General features: G+C 39.6%; 1 protein-coding gene across 3 annotated transcripts in view; it reads right to left on the bottom strand.

Annotated features, from left to right (window-relative positions):
* EXOC2 (exocyst complex component 2) overlaps positions 1-20,073 on the bottom strand; it is a 163,452-nt gene that overhangs the window by 62,948 nt on the left and 80,431 nt on the right. For all 3 annotated transcript variants that reach the window (XM_001507743.6, XM_007669078.4, XM_029053831.2), the window contains exons 13-18: positions 18,201-18,325; positions 12,556-12,621; positions 12,100-12,257; positions 11,715-11,836; positions 10,120-10,181; positions 868-948 (exon numbers count right to left, since the gene is read on the bottom strand). In XM_001507743.6, coding sequence (XP_001507793.1) covers positions 868-948; positions 10,120-10,181; positions 11,715-11,836; positions 12,100-12,257; positions 12,556-12,621; positions 18,201-18,325 — 614 coding nt within the window. The remainder of the gene's footprint in view (positions 1-867; positions 949-10,119; positions 10,182-11,714; positions 11,837-12,099; positions 12,258-12,555; positions 12,622-18,200; positions 18,326-20,073) is intronic.

Here is a 20,073-nt window from a genome sequence, read left to right as displayed (position 1 = left end):
AAGACCTGGGGTAGATACAAGATAATCAAATAATAATAATAATGATAATATGACCAAGTCATGGAAAATAACTGTACCTACTTAAATAAATGAACTTGGTTGCACCACCCTCTGAAAGAGAGGATTTCGAGAGACCACAGGCTACATTGTGTCCTGTTTTCTGACTAAGGGAAGGGGGTCCGTTGGACACTTTCTAAACACCACTTTAAGATAGAGAAATTTACCAAACGACCTCTGCATCCTCAGTTGTTTTTTGCAATAGCTAATCAATAATGTGGGGTGACCAAGATGCTTAAGAGCAGCATTATAAATGGACTTTGCTGTCATCAGTCTGATGATATCTTCTGTAGGATGAGGAGTAACACTGTTTAGAGAGCGACTTCCAGGTAACTTTAACTGCACACTAATTTAATGAAGCTGCTCTGGTAAATTGCAAATACGGTATCTTTAAACTTGCCCTGAGGTATAGTTTAGACAGTACACTGATTTTTTTCCCTTCTCAACCAGTGGCATTTAGTGAGCACTTCGTGCAGACACTGAACAAAGCACTTCTGTGCAATTATCGGTCATTGTGTATCATGATTTTGAAGAGCAAGGGAACATTACACAAAGGTTTCCAAGTAAAGACTAAGAGAAAGGCAACATAAAAACGGAAACCATATTGTAACGAGCCTAGTAAAAACTGCTTAATACTAATGGGTTTTTTATCTGCTTATCCTGGAATGAAAAATTATAGCAGTTGCACAAACTATTAACTTAAACCTTTTAAATTCAAACTTAGAAACTACTATAACTCAAAAGTATTCCTTGGGAATATATACGCATCTAAAAAAGGGAAGAGAAGGTAAAATGAAAGAAGAAACTTACATTGGTCTCTCCAGATTTGCACTCTACAACTCCCTTGATTGACTGCAAGGAATGCACAATGCACTGTTCAAATTGAGATGGCTGAAAAGTACAACAAATGAAATTGTTAAAATTTTAATCAAAGGGATGATAACCAACACATTTATCATTGGGTATTTTTGACTAGGGAAAAGGTAGAGAAAATAATTTATTTTTTAAAAGTCATTGTCCTTAAAACTCCACATTTCATTACTTTGAAACTTCATTAATTCACAATGCTACATTTAGTTTACCCAAATGCAACTGTATTTGAATAAATGTTGTTCAAGAATTCTCCTTTAAAATGATCTTATAAAATAAAAAGAGGAATCCCTGGAATGAAGCAAACCTCTAAAAACAAAACTAACAAAAATCAAACTTCAGCAAAAAGCAATTGAGCAGTGCTGGCCTACTGGATAAGGACAGAGTCTGGAGCCAGAGGACCTGGGTTCCAATTCTGGCCCCACTGTTTGTCTGCTGTGTGACCTTAGGCAGGCCACTTAACTTCTCTGTTTATCAGTTACCTCAGCTGTAAAATGGGGATTAAGACTTGTGAGCCCCACATGGGACACAGACTGTAACCAACCTGACTAGCTTGCATATACTCCAGCTCTTAGTACAGTGCCTGACACATGGTGTATGGTTAAAAAATACAAAAAAAAAAAATTGAGAAGTCCTGAGAATATACCATTTCGAAAGCCCCCTCTTTTAAATATAAGGTTTAATCAAATTCACTTTCTCAGGTAAAGAAACGAAAGTTCATAGAACATAAAATAGTATGATTTAGGTGAGCCATTTTTTTTTTGTACTGGCTCCATCGTGGTTTGAAACCACCAGATGTCATTGTAAGTAATGCCTGCAACAATGCTAATACTTAAACAATTTGGACAATAAGAGGATCACACCTTTCAGAGAAAGGATATGGAGAATTGCCATTTCACAGCAACATATGAAGACCACAGACTGCGAAATTTTTAAAATGGACTTTAGATTTATAATGGTCAGGTAAAATTAATTTTAAAAAGCTTATCTATATAATTGAACTATATTAATTATTTTAAATATCATCAATTGGTGGTACGTGAGCATATTCTATGTACAGAACACGGTAACACGTGGGATTGTACTATACATTAGAGTTATGTGTATTGAACTCATTTAATTTATTATCTCCTGGCCAGACTGTAAGCTCCCTGAGGACAGGGCTGGCTCTACTTTACTATACTCTCCCAAGCTCTCAGTGTAGTGTCCTGCATCTGCACACTATAAGTAGTCAATAAAGCCTGTTGATTGATGTGCTGATTAATGAAGAGATACTCAATACTGACAGCTTATATTTCTAATTTCTTCAACAAAGGATAGTAAACAGCATGGCCTAGTGGCTTGGGAGTCAGAGGGCGTAGGTTCTAATCCTCCCTCTGCCACTTGTCTGCTGTGTGACCTTGGGCAAGTCACAACTTCTCTATGCCTCAGTTACCTTATCTGTAAAACGGGGATTAAGACTGAGCCCCACAAAGGACAATCTCATTACCCTGTATCTACCCTAGTACTTAGAAAAGTGCTTGGCACACAGTAAGAGCTTAACAAATACCATTATTACTATTAAAATGAACTTTTTTCACCTCACTTCTCATTTATACCTTATTACGGTAATATAATATGAACAAAGTATTTAATTAATGAATCATATTTGCTGAGTGCTTACTGTGCAGAATACTGTACTGAGTGTCAGTCAATCATATTTTTTGAGTGCTTAGTGTGTGCAGAGCACTAAGTGCTTGGGAGAGTATTATTTGGACACATTCTCTGCCCACAATGAGCTTACCGTCTAGAGGGGGAAGACAGACATTAATATATATATATAAATTACAGATATGTACATAGGTCCTGTGGGGTTGGCAGTGAAAAAAGGAAGCAAATCAGGGCAGCAAAGAAGGGAGTGGGGAAAAAAGGGTAAAAGGGCTCAGGGAAGGCCTCTTGGAGGCGATGTGCCTTCAATAAGGCTCTGAAGGTGGGCGAAGTAAATGCTTGTCGGATATGAAGAGGGAGAGTGTTGGCGGTGAGAGAGACAAGACTGAGGTGCAGGGAGGAGGTTGGCATTATTGGAGAAAAGTGTGTGGGCTGGGTTGTAGTAGGAGAGCAGCGAGAAGAGGTAGGATGGAGGCCAGGTGATTGAGTGCTTTAAAGCCGATGGTAAGGAGTTTCTTTTTGATGTGGAGGTGAATGGGCAACCACTGGAGATTCTTGAGTAGGAAAGCATGGAGTGAATGCTTTTCTAGAAGAGTGATCCAGGCAGCTAAGTGACATATGGACTGGAGTGGAAAGAGACAAGAGGCAAGGTAGTCAGCAAGGAAGTTGATAAAGTAACTACAGTGGGGTAGGATAAAATACTTGGATTAACAGTGCAGCAGTTTGGATGAAGAGGAAAGGGTGGACTTTGGCAATGTTGTGAAGGTTGAACTGACAGGATTTAGTCTGAATATGTGGGTTGAATGAGATAGATGAGTCACAGATTACTCAAAGGTTACTGGTTTGTGAGACAGGAAGGCTGGTGGTGTCTACAGTGATGGAAAAATCACGGAGAGGACAGAATTTAGGTGGGAAGATTAAGAGTTCTGCTTTGGACAAGTTTGAGGTGACACAGGGTGGGCATCCAAGTAGAGATGTCTTGAAGGCAGGAGGAAATGCAAGACTGCAGAGAGGGAGAGAGATCAGGGCTAGAGGTGTATATTTGGGAATCATCCACACAGGGGTAGTAGTTGAAGCCATGGGAGCAAATGAGGTCTTCAAGGGATTGGATGTAGATGGAGAATAGAAGAAGACCCAGAACCGAACTTTGAGGGATTCCCACAGTTACAGGGTGGGAAACTGAGGAGCCCACAAAAGAGATTGAGAATGAATGGCCAGAGAGATAGGAGGAGAACCAGTACAGGACAGTCAGTGATGCCAAGGTTGGATAATGTTTCCAGGAGAAGGGAGTGGTGGATAGTGTTGAAGGTAGCGGAGAGGTTGAGGAAGATTAAGATCGAGTAGAGAATTTGGCAAGAAGGAGATCATTTGTGATCTTTGGCAGCTGCTGTGGAGCGAAGGAGATGAATGCCAGATTGGAGGGGGTCAAGGAGAGAATTGGAGGAGAGGAAGTTGAGACAGCGAGCACAGATGACTTCACTCAAGGAATTTGGAGAGGAATGGTAGGAGGGAGTTAGGATGATAACTGGAGGGAGTCGTGGGGTCAAAGGAGGGCTTTTTTCAGAATAGGGGATATGTGAGGACACTAGAAAGCAGTGGGGAAGTAGCCATCAGAGAGTGAACAGTTGAAGATGGAAGGAAAGAGGGAGCAAATACTTTGATAAAGGGATGCAATCAGATGAGCAGGTGTGTGTGTGTGGGGGGGGGGGGGGGGCGGGTGTATTTTGAGAGACATCAGATCTCCTCTTGAGATATTGTTGGAAGATAGAGTTAAAAAAGATGCAGGAGGAGGGAGGGACTGGAGAAGAACAGGGAAGTTTTAGGGAGATCATGCATGATAGCTTCAATTTTCTCCATAAAGTAGGTGGCCAGGTCATTAGGGGCAAGAGATGGGGGACAAAGGATTTGATCAGCGATTTTAACGCCTGGAACAACTGGCAAGGGCAATGGTGTCAATAAGAATGGAAAAATCATTTTACAGGGCAGAGGAGAAGGCAGAATTAAAGCAGGATTGATTGACTGAATTTGCAAGACAATTAAAACAACACTATTACTCTAAATGAAGAATCTTATTCTAGAGGAAGATGTAAAATTCAATTTCTTGAATGGAGCTGAAGAACTGCCTAGAGATAGAGAAGTTGTTCTTTTTTTAACAGTCCAGCACATTAAAGGGAAAATAAAAGGGGAGATTAGTATTTTTAGAAAAACTGGAATTTGAGTCCTGAGTCCTTTGTTTACTCTATGAAGATATTTTAATTAATATTATCCATACTGAGTCCATCAATCAGCCAATTTAACTGACAACAAGGAGTTAGCACTAACTATTCCAGTTCTAATGAAAAATGAATTCTCAGAAATTTAATATGAGTTGAGGAAAGATGGAAGCTACTTTGCAGATGCAAAGAAAACCGGATGCTCTAAAATGAGCTGTTTCAGAATGTTGCAAACTAAGTTCAAATTGAAGATAAACTTCAGTTGTTGTCTAAGCCTGAAAGAACAGTCATACTGGGTTAAGATTTCCATTCATTTCTAAACTTAACCAGAGAGATTAGCATTTATTCCCAACTAGTAACTAGGAAATAAAAGGTAGTAAAAGTTTCCAAATAAAAATCAAATACACTAGGAATGTTTCAATGATTTCATTTGTTTTCTACCTTGCCTATAAAGATTTATGGAGAAAAAATACATCCCAAGTATAAAATCTAATGTCACATGCTGTGAGGAGATGCACTATATAAGTGAAAAGTAGGTGAGTAATAAATTGATTGTGGATACGGATGAAAAGCCATCTTTCATCCATGAAAAATATAAGTATTTTACATCAAGTTCTATCACTTAATTTCCTTCAAAACTACCATCACAGGTATTATTTTCGACCACAGGACCCATTCATGAACCTTCTGCAAAAGTATTAGGAATTAACACTTTATATATGACAGCCATCTTCATGTAAATCTAATACCTTCAGTCGCTCTTTTAAACAGGACTCTAATGTTTTGGTCATTAGTCATTACTGTTTCTTTCCCAAAAACACCTACTTTCTCTGAATTTAGTTTCAGGTTGTTTATTGTTTGTGTGAGCCAAAATGACTACTGAACTAGTTGCGCTCTGGTTGAAATTTCTCACTCTAGCAGATAAGATACTTACTTTATTAACTGCAACTATATTTCTGGGGTAGTCATTTCACTGACTAGGAAAACATTTTCAAATGGATTTGTCTACCTTAATCAGTCCAGTAATCTTCCTGCATTGTAGTAACAAAGGCAGATTAAGAAGAAATCAATGATTTTACAGCTGCATAGATACTGGGGCTACATTGAAGCAAGATACCTCCTTAGCTTGGTATTTTCAATTTTTTTTATAATGTTAAAACCTTAAAGGAAGAAGCTGTGTTTTGCCAAGAGCCAAACTCTATACCATCTGGCAGTATTAAATGCTTACATGTGCAGAGCACTATACAAAGCACTGGGAAAGCAAACACAGGTGGGAATTACACACGGATCTTGTGTCACAACCTATGAATACTTAAAAAAATATCAAGAGGTCACTTATGAAGGAGAACACCAGGGAGAGTATACCAAAGCGGTTACACTGTACACTCCCAAGCACTTAATACAGTGCTCTGCACACAGCCCGAGCTCAATATGATTGATTGATTCATAGATTAATAATAATGTTGGTATTTGTTAAGCGCTTACTATGTGCCAAGCACTGTTCTAAGCGCTGGGGTAGACACAGGGGGAAACAGGTTGTCCCACGTGGGGCTCACAGTCTTAATCATTAATGTATCTTAGAGGGCAGGACGGAGAAGAAATGAAGGGATGGTGTGTGTACGCTGCCCTCTGTCCAGTAACAGGAATGTGATATCACAGAGCAGATCATCCTATATATTATGACCAGAATATAGTACTTTCTGTGGGCTTGGGAGCAGGTCTGTGTTCCTGGTAGTGACACTCTCAGTACAGCCACATCTCCACTCCCCTCAGGTATCTTATCATGACTAAAAGTGATGTGAACGGGCGTCTTGAATAAGGTGGGATGGTCAAGCTATGTGAGGTCCCATCACACCACCCTGAACTCCTTCTAGTCTGTGAACCCGTTGTGGCAGGAATTGCCTCTCTGTTGCCGAAATGTACGTTCCGAGCACATAGTACAGTGCTCTGCACACATTAAGCGCTCAATAAATACGACTGAATTAATGAATTTGGTTCTTGCCTTTGGTTGAGATGGCAGGAAGAGTCCTGATAGCTGCTTTGGGAAAGCCACCAAAGAGAATGGAGGAGTAATCTTCGACAAGGCTGACTTGGTCTTTTCAAATCATTACCGAGAGGTTTTTGGTTCGTCCATACCAGAACCTGACTGGGGTATGGCCTGCTGCACTGAAGCTTGCTTTCATGGCACAAGAACCAAGGGTGGGGAAGCGGGGCTACACAGATTAAGTAGGAGCCAAGAAGATGACTCTCAAATCTACCTGGTTAGCCCCGACCTTTCTCCTCCTCAGAAAATCTCCCATTTCCTCCTGCCACCAGCACACCTTTAAGTGGACCCTGAAATTTCAAGCTCAATATTGCTAAAAATGAACTCATCTTCTCTCTTCATTCATTCAATCATATTTATTGAGTGCTTACTGTGTGTAGAGCACGATATTAAGCGCTTGGAAAGTACAATTCAGCACTGGCCCCTACACGAATCAGCTCAACTTCATTTTACCATTACAGTCAACAGTGGGACCATCCTCCACAACTCTCAAATCCACAACCTGGGTAATGTCCTTGACTCCTCCCTTTCTTTCAATCCCCATATTCACTCTGGCGTCCAATCTCATTAGTTCTTCCTCCACAACATATAATAATAATGATAATAGTATTTAAGTGTTTACTATGTGCCAAGCACTGTAATAATAATAATGTTGGTATTTGTTAAGCGCTTACTATGTGCCGAGCACTGTTCTAAGCGCTGGGGTAGACATAGGGGAATCAGGCTGTCCCATGTGGGGCTCACAGTCTTAACCCCCATTTTACAGATGAGGGAACTGAGGCACAGAGAAGTTAAGTGACTTGCCCACAGTCACACAGCTGACAAGTGGCAGAGCTGGGATTCGAACTCATGAGCCCTGACTCCAAAGCCCGTGCTCTTTCCACTGAGCCACGCTGCTTCTCTAGTATGCGCTAGGGTAGATATGCAGTTCAAACACAGTCCCTGTCCCACATGGGACTCACACTCTAAGTAGGATGGGAACAGGTATTTAATCCCCATTCTACAGATTAGGAAATTTAGGCCCAGAGAAGTTAAGTAACATGCCTAAGGTCATGAGGCAGGCAGGCGGAAAGGCCAAGATTAGAACCCCATGTCCTCTGTTTCCCAGGCCCATGTTCTTTTCACTAGGCCATGTTGCTTCCCAGCTCCACAATCTTTCCCTCCCACTGCTTCTGAATGGCCATAACATTGGTCCAGGCACTTGTCGTATCCTGGCTTGACTCTTGCATCTTCCTTCTGGTTGATCTGCCTGCCTCCTGTGACCCAAATCTCCAGTCCATACTTTATACTGATGCCCAGATGATTTTTCTAAAACATCACGTCTCACCATTTCTCAGAAATCTTCGAAGGTCACCCGTTCTTCTCCACATCAAGCAGAATCTCTTGACCACCGACTTCAAAGCGCTCAAGTAGTTTTCTCCCTCTTAATTAGTCACTTTTCTCTTCCATCACACCCCACCTCCCAATCTTTCTTCTTCTTCACCTAACTTACTCAACTGTGTCTCATTCTTGTCTCTGCCACCATTGACCTCTTGCTCATACTCTCCCTAATGCCTGAAACTCCCTCCCCTTCAACTCAAACAGGCCACAGCATCTCCCATCTTCAGAGCCCTTCTGCACCACCACCACTTAAGTTAATCACAGCCCCCATACCACTTTTATATAATATCACATGTATTCTATGGCATTCCCTATCCTTGATTTACTTAAGTAGGCATGTCCCCAACAGACTCGGAGTCTCGACAGCAGGGATCATGTCTATTTTGTTCTCTCCCAAGTGTCTGGAACAGTATACTGCACGCAAGAGGCACTCAATAAATGTTACCGGTGGTGTCGATGACATCACTGGTCCCTAAGCAGCGGGGCTTAGTGGCAAGAGCACGGGCTTGGGAGTCAGAGGCCGTGGGTTCTAATCCCAGCTCCGCCACTCATCAGCTGTGTGACTCTGGGCAAGTCACTTAACTTCTCTGTGTCTCAGTTACCTCATCTGTAAAATGGGGACTAAGACCGTAAACCGCACGTGGGACAACCTGATTACCTTGTATCTACCCCAGTGCTTAGAAGAGTGCTTGGCACATAGTAAGCGCTCATTATTATGGTATGATATGGTATTTTTTAGATATATTATGGCATTTTTGACAAGTGGAAAAAGATGGCTCCTTTACCTTTAGTCATAATAGGAGCTGCGGCAGTAGTTGCATTTACTGAGTGCCCATTCACTGAACGAAGCACTTGGGAAGTACGGGAATAACAAAATGACGCATTCTTTGCCCACCAGGGGCTTACTCCCTAACGGGAGGACAAATACTAAAAAAAAAAATTGACAACTAGATACACTGAGGGACAGAGAAAGGGAGAGCCAAGGCAGGGAGGGAGACGGTCATGACTGCTGTTGCTCAGAGAGTGATTCTCTGTCTGAAGCAGTAATATGTTGGCAGCAGAAAGGGGGCAAAAGGCAATTGTTTCTTAGTACCCTCTAGATGAAAGCTGGGTTGATTATTCTTTGTTTTATGAGTGGAATGGTGCCATGACCTGGATTATTGCAAGAGCTTACTTGTAAGCCTTCTATAGTCCCAATCCATTTAATCAACAGCGCCAAGAATTATACTCTTATAGAAATTGCTTTAATCATGTCACTCCCCTTGGCAGATACCTATACTCACTTGCAATTGTCACTTGAATCTAATTTAAATTCTGGATTAAAATAGGAGTTAAGGACCTCAATTCATTTACCCAGCTCCCCTCATCTCGCTCCCCCCCAACTCAGACTCCCTTGCTTCTTTCAAGCAAACAGGCTTATTACCTAATGTATGTGACTCTCCTGCAACCAAGTTATTCCAATTCTTTATCCAATTCTTTCTACCTACAAGGCATTCTCCACACAAATCATCGAATAATATCCCACTTCCCCAATACCCTATTAAAAACTCACTTCCTCATTAAAATCTTTCCAGATTAACTCCAAAGAGTGCCCACTGCACCAATAATTCCTGGATCCCTTCAGCAATTAAGAATATTTTCTGAGCACTGAATGTATGCATAGCAGTGTTTTAAACACTTGAGAAAGCACAATAGAGGAAAAGACACAGTCCCTATCCTGAAAGGGTATAATCTAATGGAGCACTTGTGTATACCCTTCAGCAAATATATATACTTGCCCATTATGCTGTTTTATGTTTTATTTGCTGATATGTTTTGACATTTCTGTTTGGTAGCACTTTTGCCCTGTGGAAATTTAAATATTAACTGCAAAGATGACAAATATTTAAAAATAGTACTTTAACCCACCAGAGAGGTCAGTCCTTCATTATCAATAATCCAGTCTTCTTTTTCGGCTAATCTCTTTATATCTGTACGAAAAACAACCAGAGAATTAATTTCCATTTTAACCGACTGAATTTTATCAAGATTAAGATAAATTGTCAAGTTGTGGTTTTGCTGGGATGACTTGGTTTGCAAGTAAAATGTGGTATCAGGTATTAGAACATTTCTCCTTTATTCGGTGGGGCTTGGATTAGCATATTCGGTACAGAATGGTGGAAGAGGACAGTTGCCCAGTATTCTTCCCACTCTGGAGAACTCTCAGCTAAACAGTATAATTACACCTTCTGAGAGTTCTTTCACATCTCTATCCAGATTCAGAATAAGGCTGGTCCATTGCATCTAGGCCTCTGTGATTACTGATGCTGCCTTTTCACTTTCATGCCCGGGCCTGGGAGTCAAAGGACCGGGGTTATAATCCCAGCTCCGCCACTTACCTGCTGTGTGATCCTGGGCAAGTCACTTTACTTCTTTCTTTGTGCCTCAGTTACCTCATCTGCAAAATGGGGATTCAATAGTATCCCCACCTCCTACTTAGACTGTGAGCAACATGTGGGACCCAATTATGGTCAATCTACCCCAGTGCTTGGTACAGTGCTTGGCACATAGTAAGTGCTTAACAAATACCACAGTTATCATCGTTATTGTTATTATGCATCTCTGGTCCTGCAGCCTGCAGTGGTATTCTTCCTCAGCTAGAGGAGTTTACTGCCACATTCATTAAGAACTTGTTTACATCAAGCTTGGTACTAGGCACGGGGGTAGATACATGATAATCAACAGTGCCTAAATTCTGTCAATCTGGGTGGGCCTTCCTGATAATTTCCAGAACTCTGCATTACTTCCCTTCTTCCAGGTAGCTCCCACAGGTGGACCGTCCCATATCTGCTAAACCTAAAATTCAGGAATTCAAAATTGGCAGCTAACTGGACTTCAGTAGAATTCTGTGAGGTGGAGATGGTCTAGTAACAATGTTCCCACTTCTTTACAGAGGGGGAAATTGAGACACATAAAAGTATCCAGGCATTTGGCTGGCGGTGGACCGAAGACCTGGACTGCCCACTTTTCATTTTGAGTGCAGGAATGAACGTCGAGTGGAGGGCATCTATAGGGCTGTATATCTGGGGAGGGACTTTAGAGGAGATAGGTAAAAAAGGGGGTGGGGGAGGAAGAGGGAGGAGAAAAGGGGGTGAAAGACAGAAGAGGAAGGAGATGGAGGAAAAGCAAGGAAAGGATGGAGACAAGGAGAATGAGGAGGAGAGAGAAAGGAAAGAGGAAAAAAGATAAATGGGGGAGGGAGAAGGGAGGAAAAGGAGGCAAGGAGAAGTGATAGAAGACGGAGGGAACAAAAGTCCTGAGATTTACTCTGGGCCAAATACTCTCATTTCTCCTATAACAAAGGTATTGCATTTACTGCATTCCATCTAAATTGTGAAAACACATGTTTATGGCACAACTGAGTCTACCTAGCAGAAATATGGTAGAAACTAGCATATACTTTATTCACAATACATACAATCAGATTCAGTCACCAGTACTGTTTCCAATTTTTCTCATTTTACCTTCAGCTGTATGTTGTAAGGTGATCATTACACAACGGACTCGTAGATCCAAAATAAGATCCTGGATAGTTTGTAACAAATCATTTGGAATTTCAAGGGCAGTCAAAGATTCAGAAGTAAGCCTTTAAAAAAGGAAAACACATTTATGCCTTACCTGAATGTATTTGGCTACAGATTGTGGTTACTGCTACAAAGTTCTCACAAAGGAAATGGAAAGCTGCTGTTATTGGAAATACTACAGAACAGTTTGTTATTTAGCTTCAAGCAGATTGGGTTTTGCCAATTAAATTTTGTTCCTAGGACTAGTAAAGATTACACATTTATTCAGATGGCAGTACCTTTTCTACTTTTTTATCGTTTTGGGGAACAAAGTGTCCTTATTTACCTTACAGTATGAATGACATGTGTTAGCCACTGGCCAGAGAGTTCAGACTTCATCTCCCATCCCCCAAACTGTCGCAGTTCTCCTTCTCTGAGAGTGAACGGAAGCAGAGCTCCACGGATTAGTTTCACCAGGGAGTACATCACCTCCTGAATCATTTTCTAAAGACAGATGGAAATCAGTGGAAATATACTTAAAAAAAAAATTTGAATTTTTTTTTTTTTTTACTAATTACCAACTACTTAAACAATCCAGGACAAGTCTACTACACAATAACTTGAAAATCTGCTTCCTTGTCATAGGGTTTATTTATAAAATAATATGGGTGAATTTTTCTATTTTTCCTACCCTAATTTAAGAAACATCCAGTGCTTAGAACAGTGCTTGGCACATAGTAAGCGCTTAATAAATACCATTATTATTATTATTATTATTAAAAAGCCCATGTGCTTAACTTACCTTGAAGTCATTTTGCCTTTGCCTTACATTCTTTGATCTTTCCATGTGGCCCGACTTCTCGGCTGTCTGTTTTAAAAAAGAACAAATACATATACATACACATGCATAATTAGTATTTCTTTCTAGTATGAAATGCAACCATCATTTAAAAGGGTACAATCATGTAGTAGTCATCTTCAACTACAATGATAATTTGGGGCATGAACCAAAATTGTCAACAAGCCTTTGGCTTTATACCAAACTAGAAAAACAACATTATGATCCAATTTCCTGGCACTTGAAGTAATAGAGAGGATACAGCACATGCTATAGAGGAGTGGAAAATGGACTACGTACTTTAATATAAAGAATATATACCTAGAATTGAATGCCCTCTCACTTTTTTTTAATGCACTGAAGTATCCTGAGCATTTTAGACAGATTTTGCTCCCCAAAAGGCAATACATTTTTGGCGTATTCCTCTGCCCTTTCCCTCTGCCCCTCCTCCCCTTCCCATTGCCCCTACTCCTTCCTTCTGCTCTACCCCCCTTCCCAGCCCCACAGCACTTGTGTGTATTTGTACATATTATTACTCTATTTTATTAATGTGTATATATCTATGATTCTATTTATCTCTTTTGATGGTATTGATGGCTGTCTGTTTTGTTTTGCTGCCTCCCCCTTTTAGACTGTGAGCCCACTGTCGGGCAAGGATTGCCTCTGTTGCCGAATTGTCCATTCCAAGCGCTTAGTACAGTGCTCTGCACACAATAAGCATTCAGTAAATACGACTGAATGAATGAATTGAGAGATTACAACGTTCCCAGCATCAGGCTGAGCGTTAGGGTGAATATCAACATCACATATCAGGCACAGTCCTAGTCCCAAATGAGTAAGTCTAACTGAAGAAAATCATATCTGCACTTACTACAGCTGGCAAGGGAGATGATTTTTCTCCTATGCTTCTGTCGGGGGGTTTCAAAAGAGCAAAACAATTAGGTTCCTCTGAGAAATCATAAGATAACGGGCATTTTCCCACTCAAACGTAACAACCCTTAAAACTGAAAAAAGTGTCAATTTTAACACTCCAACAGCTGTTCGTGAATCCACAGTGACACCTGCTGGACTAGATGTTTTTGGCAACAGCGGCTAGAAGCATTTACCTCATAAATATACGATTCGAACTTTCTCAGCATTGTACCTCTTTTAACGCTCGGGAAATACGGGGCATTTTAGGGATTTAATGTATAAATCAATAGGAGTGAAGAAATGCTAAGCATCCAATTCACAATATTTACAGGAACTCAATGAGAAATATCTCTCCGTCTTTATATTCTTAAACATGATTTCACTGGTACATATCTTTGAAATACTGGAAAATGCAGCTTACAGGTTTTCTCCTTTTTAGGTGAAAATACAGGTTTTGAAATGCAGAATGAACACCACTTACTAATATTTATAATGATTTCCATTCGATAACAAAATACAGGTTCTTAATGGTTAAAATTATTTTGAGTCTTCACCTATATCCGTGCACACAAAAACTGCAACATTTAAAATATGCCAAAAGGTGACAAATCAATCCAGCCTTAAAATTTCGTTAAGTAGAAAAAAAATTAACTCTTTCCTGCACACACAGACCAAAACTACTTTGTGGGTAAAACCAACGGTTCAATTTCACTGTTTTGATTCACATGTGTAACTTCACATAAGTCTGACTTGTTCAAAGAGCTGTAACTTTTTAAACTGTTGAAAACATCATGAGACTATGTAACGGACAAGATCTTAAAAGACATTCCATTAGTTTTTATTACAAGAAGAAGTTTACGTGATTACAACTCTTTAAAAAATTCCTAGTATTCTTTCTATTTATTGATGCTCCTCTCTTTCTGACTTCTGAATCCCATCTGTGTATATATGAAAGCAAGTCTCCATGCATTTATTATTCTCCTGTTCCTTACACCAATTGGATTTGCTTCCGAATTTCAATAGAAAGTAGAATGTCAATAAATGCTTCTAAGCAGAATATTGAAAAAAACCACAAGTATTTTCATTCAACAAAAATGTATTAGATAGCTGATGGTTGGAGAGACTAGAGCGCACTTACTCAGCTTTGAAAGAATTGTTCAAGTTTCTTTACAACTGCAAAGAGGTTCTTCAGAAGTGCTTCATTCCAAATGTAGGACTTAAAAAGTCAAATAATTCAATGAATGTTCTCCTCTCTGCCCCCTGCTACTGTTTTAGTAAGAAATCCTAATACTATATAACTTGAAAGAGATTGCAAGAGATTAGAAGCTTTTATGAACCCTGTGATCTCTTTGAGACAAACATAAAATTAGCCAAAGAGCAAAAGAGCATCAGTGGCTTCTCTGAGAAAATTAAACATCACAAAGTTTCAACAATTATATAGGAGACTGTTCCTCTTAGAACATGGAAACATCTCAATATTATCTATCCTCCTGGAACACTATTATGATGTCGAGGATGGTATTTGTTAAGCACTTATTATGAACTAAGCACCGTATTAAGTGCTGGGGTAGATAACAGACAATCAGATTGGACACAGTAGTCCTCTTCTTATACGGGGCTCCTAGAGAACACGTATTACATCTCCATTTTACAGATGAAGAAACTGAGGTACTGAGAAGTTAAGCGTCTTTCCAAGGTCTCCCAGCAGGCCAGTGGCATACCAGGATTAGAACCTAGGTCATCTGATTCCCAGACCCATGCTCTTTCCACTAGGCCCTGCTGAATTTCATGTGGTCCAATCTGTATGCTGAGACACCCTACACTTGTGATCAAGCAAGAAGGGCCCCAGGCAGATATCACTTCCACGAGGCCTTGCATCTGACCAGAAGGATGTTGAGATGGAGGTGTTGGATGGAAGAGGGAATGAAGGAGTAGGAATTGCTAGCTCAACAGTTCTGTTCCTCAAACTGACAGCGCTTCTTCCTTTTGTACATTGCCCCAGCTGCAAATTTGGGTCGGTGAAACAGGGATAAATCAATAATATTTAACGGGGTGCTTACTGTGTGCAGAGCACTGTTCTAAGTGCTTGGGAGAGTTCAGTAAAGTAGAGTTGGTAGACATGATTCTTGCCCTCACAATCTACAATCTAGTGGGGTAAACAGACATTTAAAATAAATTACACATAGGGCAGAGTATAATGATATGGTCATAAATCATGGTCATAAGTTCTGTGGGACTGGGGTAGGGTGAGCATCAAAGTGCTTAAGAGGTAAAGATTCAAATACATAAGTGACAGGAGGGAGGGTGAATAGGGTGGGGAAATGAGAGATTAGTCAGGAAAGGCTTCTTAGAAGCGATATGAGTTTAATAGGTCATTTCCCTACCTCTTTCCCCCTAACTACGAACTAACTACGAACAGAGCCTCAGTAATTTTTCTCCTCTAATACCAGCTCTGTTTGTAATATCGGACTTAAAAGTTGAGAAAAAATAATCAAAGACCTTTTCAACTTTTGAGGTTTCAAATACAATTTCCTAGGGGGTTAAATTTTCAACCAAGTCAATCTTCATGATCCTCTCATTTCCCCACAGAATCCCCACCTTAATGTCTGCCTCTCTTTTTACATAACACACACTGTATGAGGTTTCAGTCATCAGCATTCATTCTTGGTACCCAAAAGGTCTAATCATATTCAATTGAATGGCAAATATTACGTTAGGGGACTTCCGTTGCCACTCACTGATCCTAACTACTGACATGGAGGGTACCAGAACAGTGCTTGGCACATAGTAAGTACTTAAAAAATAGTATAATTATTATTAATTGCTCCCCATTTTCCATCTGCTAAGCAACACTCATTACCTAGATAAAACGGATAAGGAAAGGAAGCTAGCGTACTAGTGGTGCAGTGGCTCTCCTCTGTGGTGAAGACAAGAAACTTAACTCAGTCGGTGCTTAGCACATTGAACCACATTGCTTTTATGAGGCTGAGATTTTCATAAAAAAAAAATCACCATTAGAGAACAGATTTCAAAAGTGGTGATGATATTGCTTCCTTTGCCTTTCTTATCAGAGTGTGCACATTTTGACCTGGGTCATAGAGAAGTCCAATTTATCTAACCTCACTCCAAAAGTCGATGAATCTCCATGTGGAAACAGTTCTGAGAACAGACTGTTATGAAATACCACATTTCAACTTTTCACCTGGGCTTCTGTATGATAAAACATGATAAAACAGGGACCCAAAAGGGTTATGATGTGGAAGTTGTTTTATGTAGTCATTTAGCATTACTGAAAACCCACAATAGTCTGTTGTTACTGTCCTTTAAAAAAAGAAAATGAGAAAACACAAATTACGAAGATTTGTGTTCTTTTGGTTAGTTTAATTTGAAGAATGAGTGCATTCATAAAATTAAACAATGAAATTAAAACGAGTAATTTTATTCAATAACTAAACATCACTGAGCAGGAAATGAGAACTACAATCCAATTATTAGACTGTAAGTTAGTCCTCTAGACTGTAAACTCATAGTGGGCTGGGAATGTATCTGTTATATTGTATTTTCACAAGTGCTTAGTACAGTGCTCTGCACACAGTTAGCACTCAATAAATACGACTGACTGAATGACTGAATTATTAGAGCCACTTAAAATGAAGACCATAGCCTGATAATATATCAGATTTTTGAAGAGAAAGAAACCCCCCAAAAAGTGGTGGATAATTTTTAAAAAGTATAGATCACAACACTTGTGGTGACTTCAGCATTTTTATTTTCACTGGCATCAGGGGTATATTATTCTACTTTTTAAATATCACAGTGGTGAAATTTTTTAGAAGTTGATATAAGGTGACCAGAAATTTCACCATATTGAAACGAGGAAGAAGCCCTCTACAGTTCTAGAGAGGGCCAGAAAGAGAGAGGAGAAAAGTGGTGGAAAGGAAGAATGGAGATGGAGTTGCAGGAAAAGGTGAGTGGAGGAGGAAGAGAAAGGAAAAGGAAAGGACAAAAATTATGAGAGAGGGAAAGAGGATGGAACAATGAAAAGAAGCAAGTGGGGGAAAGGGAAAAGAAGTGGGAGAGATGGGAAAAAGAGAGAAGGGGAAAAGTGAATAAGGAAAAGCAGGATGAGGGAGAAGGAGAAATACTGCCATCATGGCCACTACGACTTCATTGGTAGGTAAAAATAAGCCATTTCAGGTGGAACTGTTTGGGTTACCATCACTTCTGCTGTTACTTCCTTTGGCATAGTGGCAGCAGATGGTAGAAATACTATTAAAAAACCCAACAAAAATACCCAATAATGATTAAGCCAATATGGCCTTGTTCCATTATTACTTTCCTTCATATTTTCCTCCGACTTCAAAAGTTTGAATAAGTGAACTCTTAAGAATAAGAATAATAATAATGATGGCATTTGTTAAGTGCTTATTATATGCAAAGCACTGTTCTAAGGGATACAAGGTAATCAGGTTGTCCCATGTGGGGCTCACAGTCTTAATCCCTATTTTACAGATGAGGTAACTGAGGCACAGAGAAGTTAAGTGACTTATTCAAAGTCAAACAGCTGACAAGCGGCGGAGCTGGAATTAGAACCCATGACCTCGGACTCCCAAGCCCGTGCTCTTTCCGCTGAGCGAGAAGGCCACCCATTCACAATTTTATTTTAACCAAATTGGAGATCAAGAACTCATACATACCTCACTGAAAAGGCTTCCGTTCACATAGGAAATCCAGAGTTTCCAGAAGTTAGGGAGCTGACTTAAAACAAGCTTGGTCAACTTCTCAACAAATGCCACTTGGTGCGGAACTTTATATCTCCAAGCTTAGAGAAGGGAAATAAGAATAATGAAAATGAAGACCCCACAGAACCAGTAATACAGAATAATGTGTCTGTGATAGAGCTCTACTACAATAGCTGAAAAATGTCACTCCTATTGATCGCCATTTTGACTGTAAAGATTTCAGCTTATAAATATGACAGTATTCAAATATTTTCAAATATTATGTCTAGAAACAAGGGACATATTACCCATTTCCAAACACTGATACTTTCAATAATTCCCTACTGTACTTTCAATAACAATAATAATAATAATGAAAATAATAATAATAATAATACTTGTTAAGTGCTTACTATGTGTCAAGCACTGTTCTAGGTTCTGGGGTAGATACAAGCTAATTAGGTTGGGCACAGTCCCTGTTCCACATGGGGTGCGCAGTTTTAACTCCCATTTTGCAGATGAGGTAACGGAGGCACAGAGAAGTTAAGTGACTTGCCCAAAGTCACACAGCAGATATGTGGCAGAGTTGGGATTAGATAAAGATAACTGCCCCAATGCAGCAATTTAAAAAAAGATTTTTGAAGGATTCAACTTCTTAAAGACCATATCAGTCATAACGATTACAGCAAAATGCTCCAATACTTATATGAATATTTAGAGATAAAAGAAAACTACAATGATATTGATGCGATGGCTTCTGAAAATCTCAGTCTGGTCTTAAAGAATATACTGCTCTGCATTATGAAGAAGCTGTGGTTTCTTCCAGAGGTGGATAGACATACAAGAATGAAAACCACTATCCATTTTAGAGAACTTTCTTAATATCTCTATCTTCTCCCTCTTTTTCTCTCAGTGATTTTCATCTTTCACGGCTTCTTTCTGTTTCCTTTTGTATATTATGGGCCACCATTTCCTCTTGCTTTTTTTTTTTTTTTCAATTTCTCAGTTTCTCCACCATTCCAATCAATTCCTGAAAGTTTAAGCAGTTGATCATGCTATAATTGAACATTCTTTCTGACCGATGTTCTGTCAATACGCCAGAATGCCTTCAGGGTTACATTATTACTTCTATCCCGCCTCTGCCATTTGTCAGCTGTGTGACTGTGGGCAAATCACTTAACTTCTCTGTGCCTCACTTACCTCATCTGTAAAATGGGCATTTAGATTGTGAGCCTCACGTGGGACAACATGATTACCATGTATCTATCCCAGCGCTTAGAACAGTGCTCTGCATATAGTAAGCACTTAACAAATACTAACATTATTATTATTACTTTGGAACTACAAAGCAAGGAAAATCTTGGCATTGGGCACTCACCACAGAAGTCCTAGCAGTGTTTTCTCTACTTGCAAAATTTACTTTTTCATATTTTTTTTTTTAACTATTCACCTTCCCTAGACTGTTTTACAGTAGTAGGGACAAGCTTTTATATAATGTTAACATATGATATTAATGTTAATATAAGGTAGTAATATTTGAAAATTATAGGAGCTAGCAAATTACCTTTCTTCGAGTTGGTCATAAAGAAATATCACTAAAAGCAGAACCTGGTTACTTGATTGTTCTAATTTCATTCTCATTACACTGTTAATCATCACTCCATATTCCAAGCATTGCTTCCACGCAAAATATACTCATTTTCACCTTTGAATCACAAGCTCCACTTACTTCCTAAGATTCTCTTGAGCAGGATCATGCCTACTGGCTCAAATGAATTATACTGTCTCAATGGGATAGTGCAATCGGTCATATTTATTGAGCACTTATTGTGTGCATTGCACCATAGTA

Source organism: Ornithorhynchus anatinus, chromosome X3 (assembly GCF_004115215.2).
Source record: "Ornithorhynchus anatinus isolate Pmale09 chromosome X3, mOrnAna1.pri.v4, whole genome shotgun sequence".
Taxonomy (NCBI): Eukaryota; Metazoa; Chordata; class Mammalia; order Monotremata; family Ornithorhynchidae; genus Ornithorhynchus; species Ornithorhynchus anatinus.
This window is presented reverse-complemented; position numbering and strand designations above follow the sequence as displayed.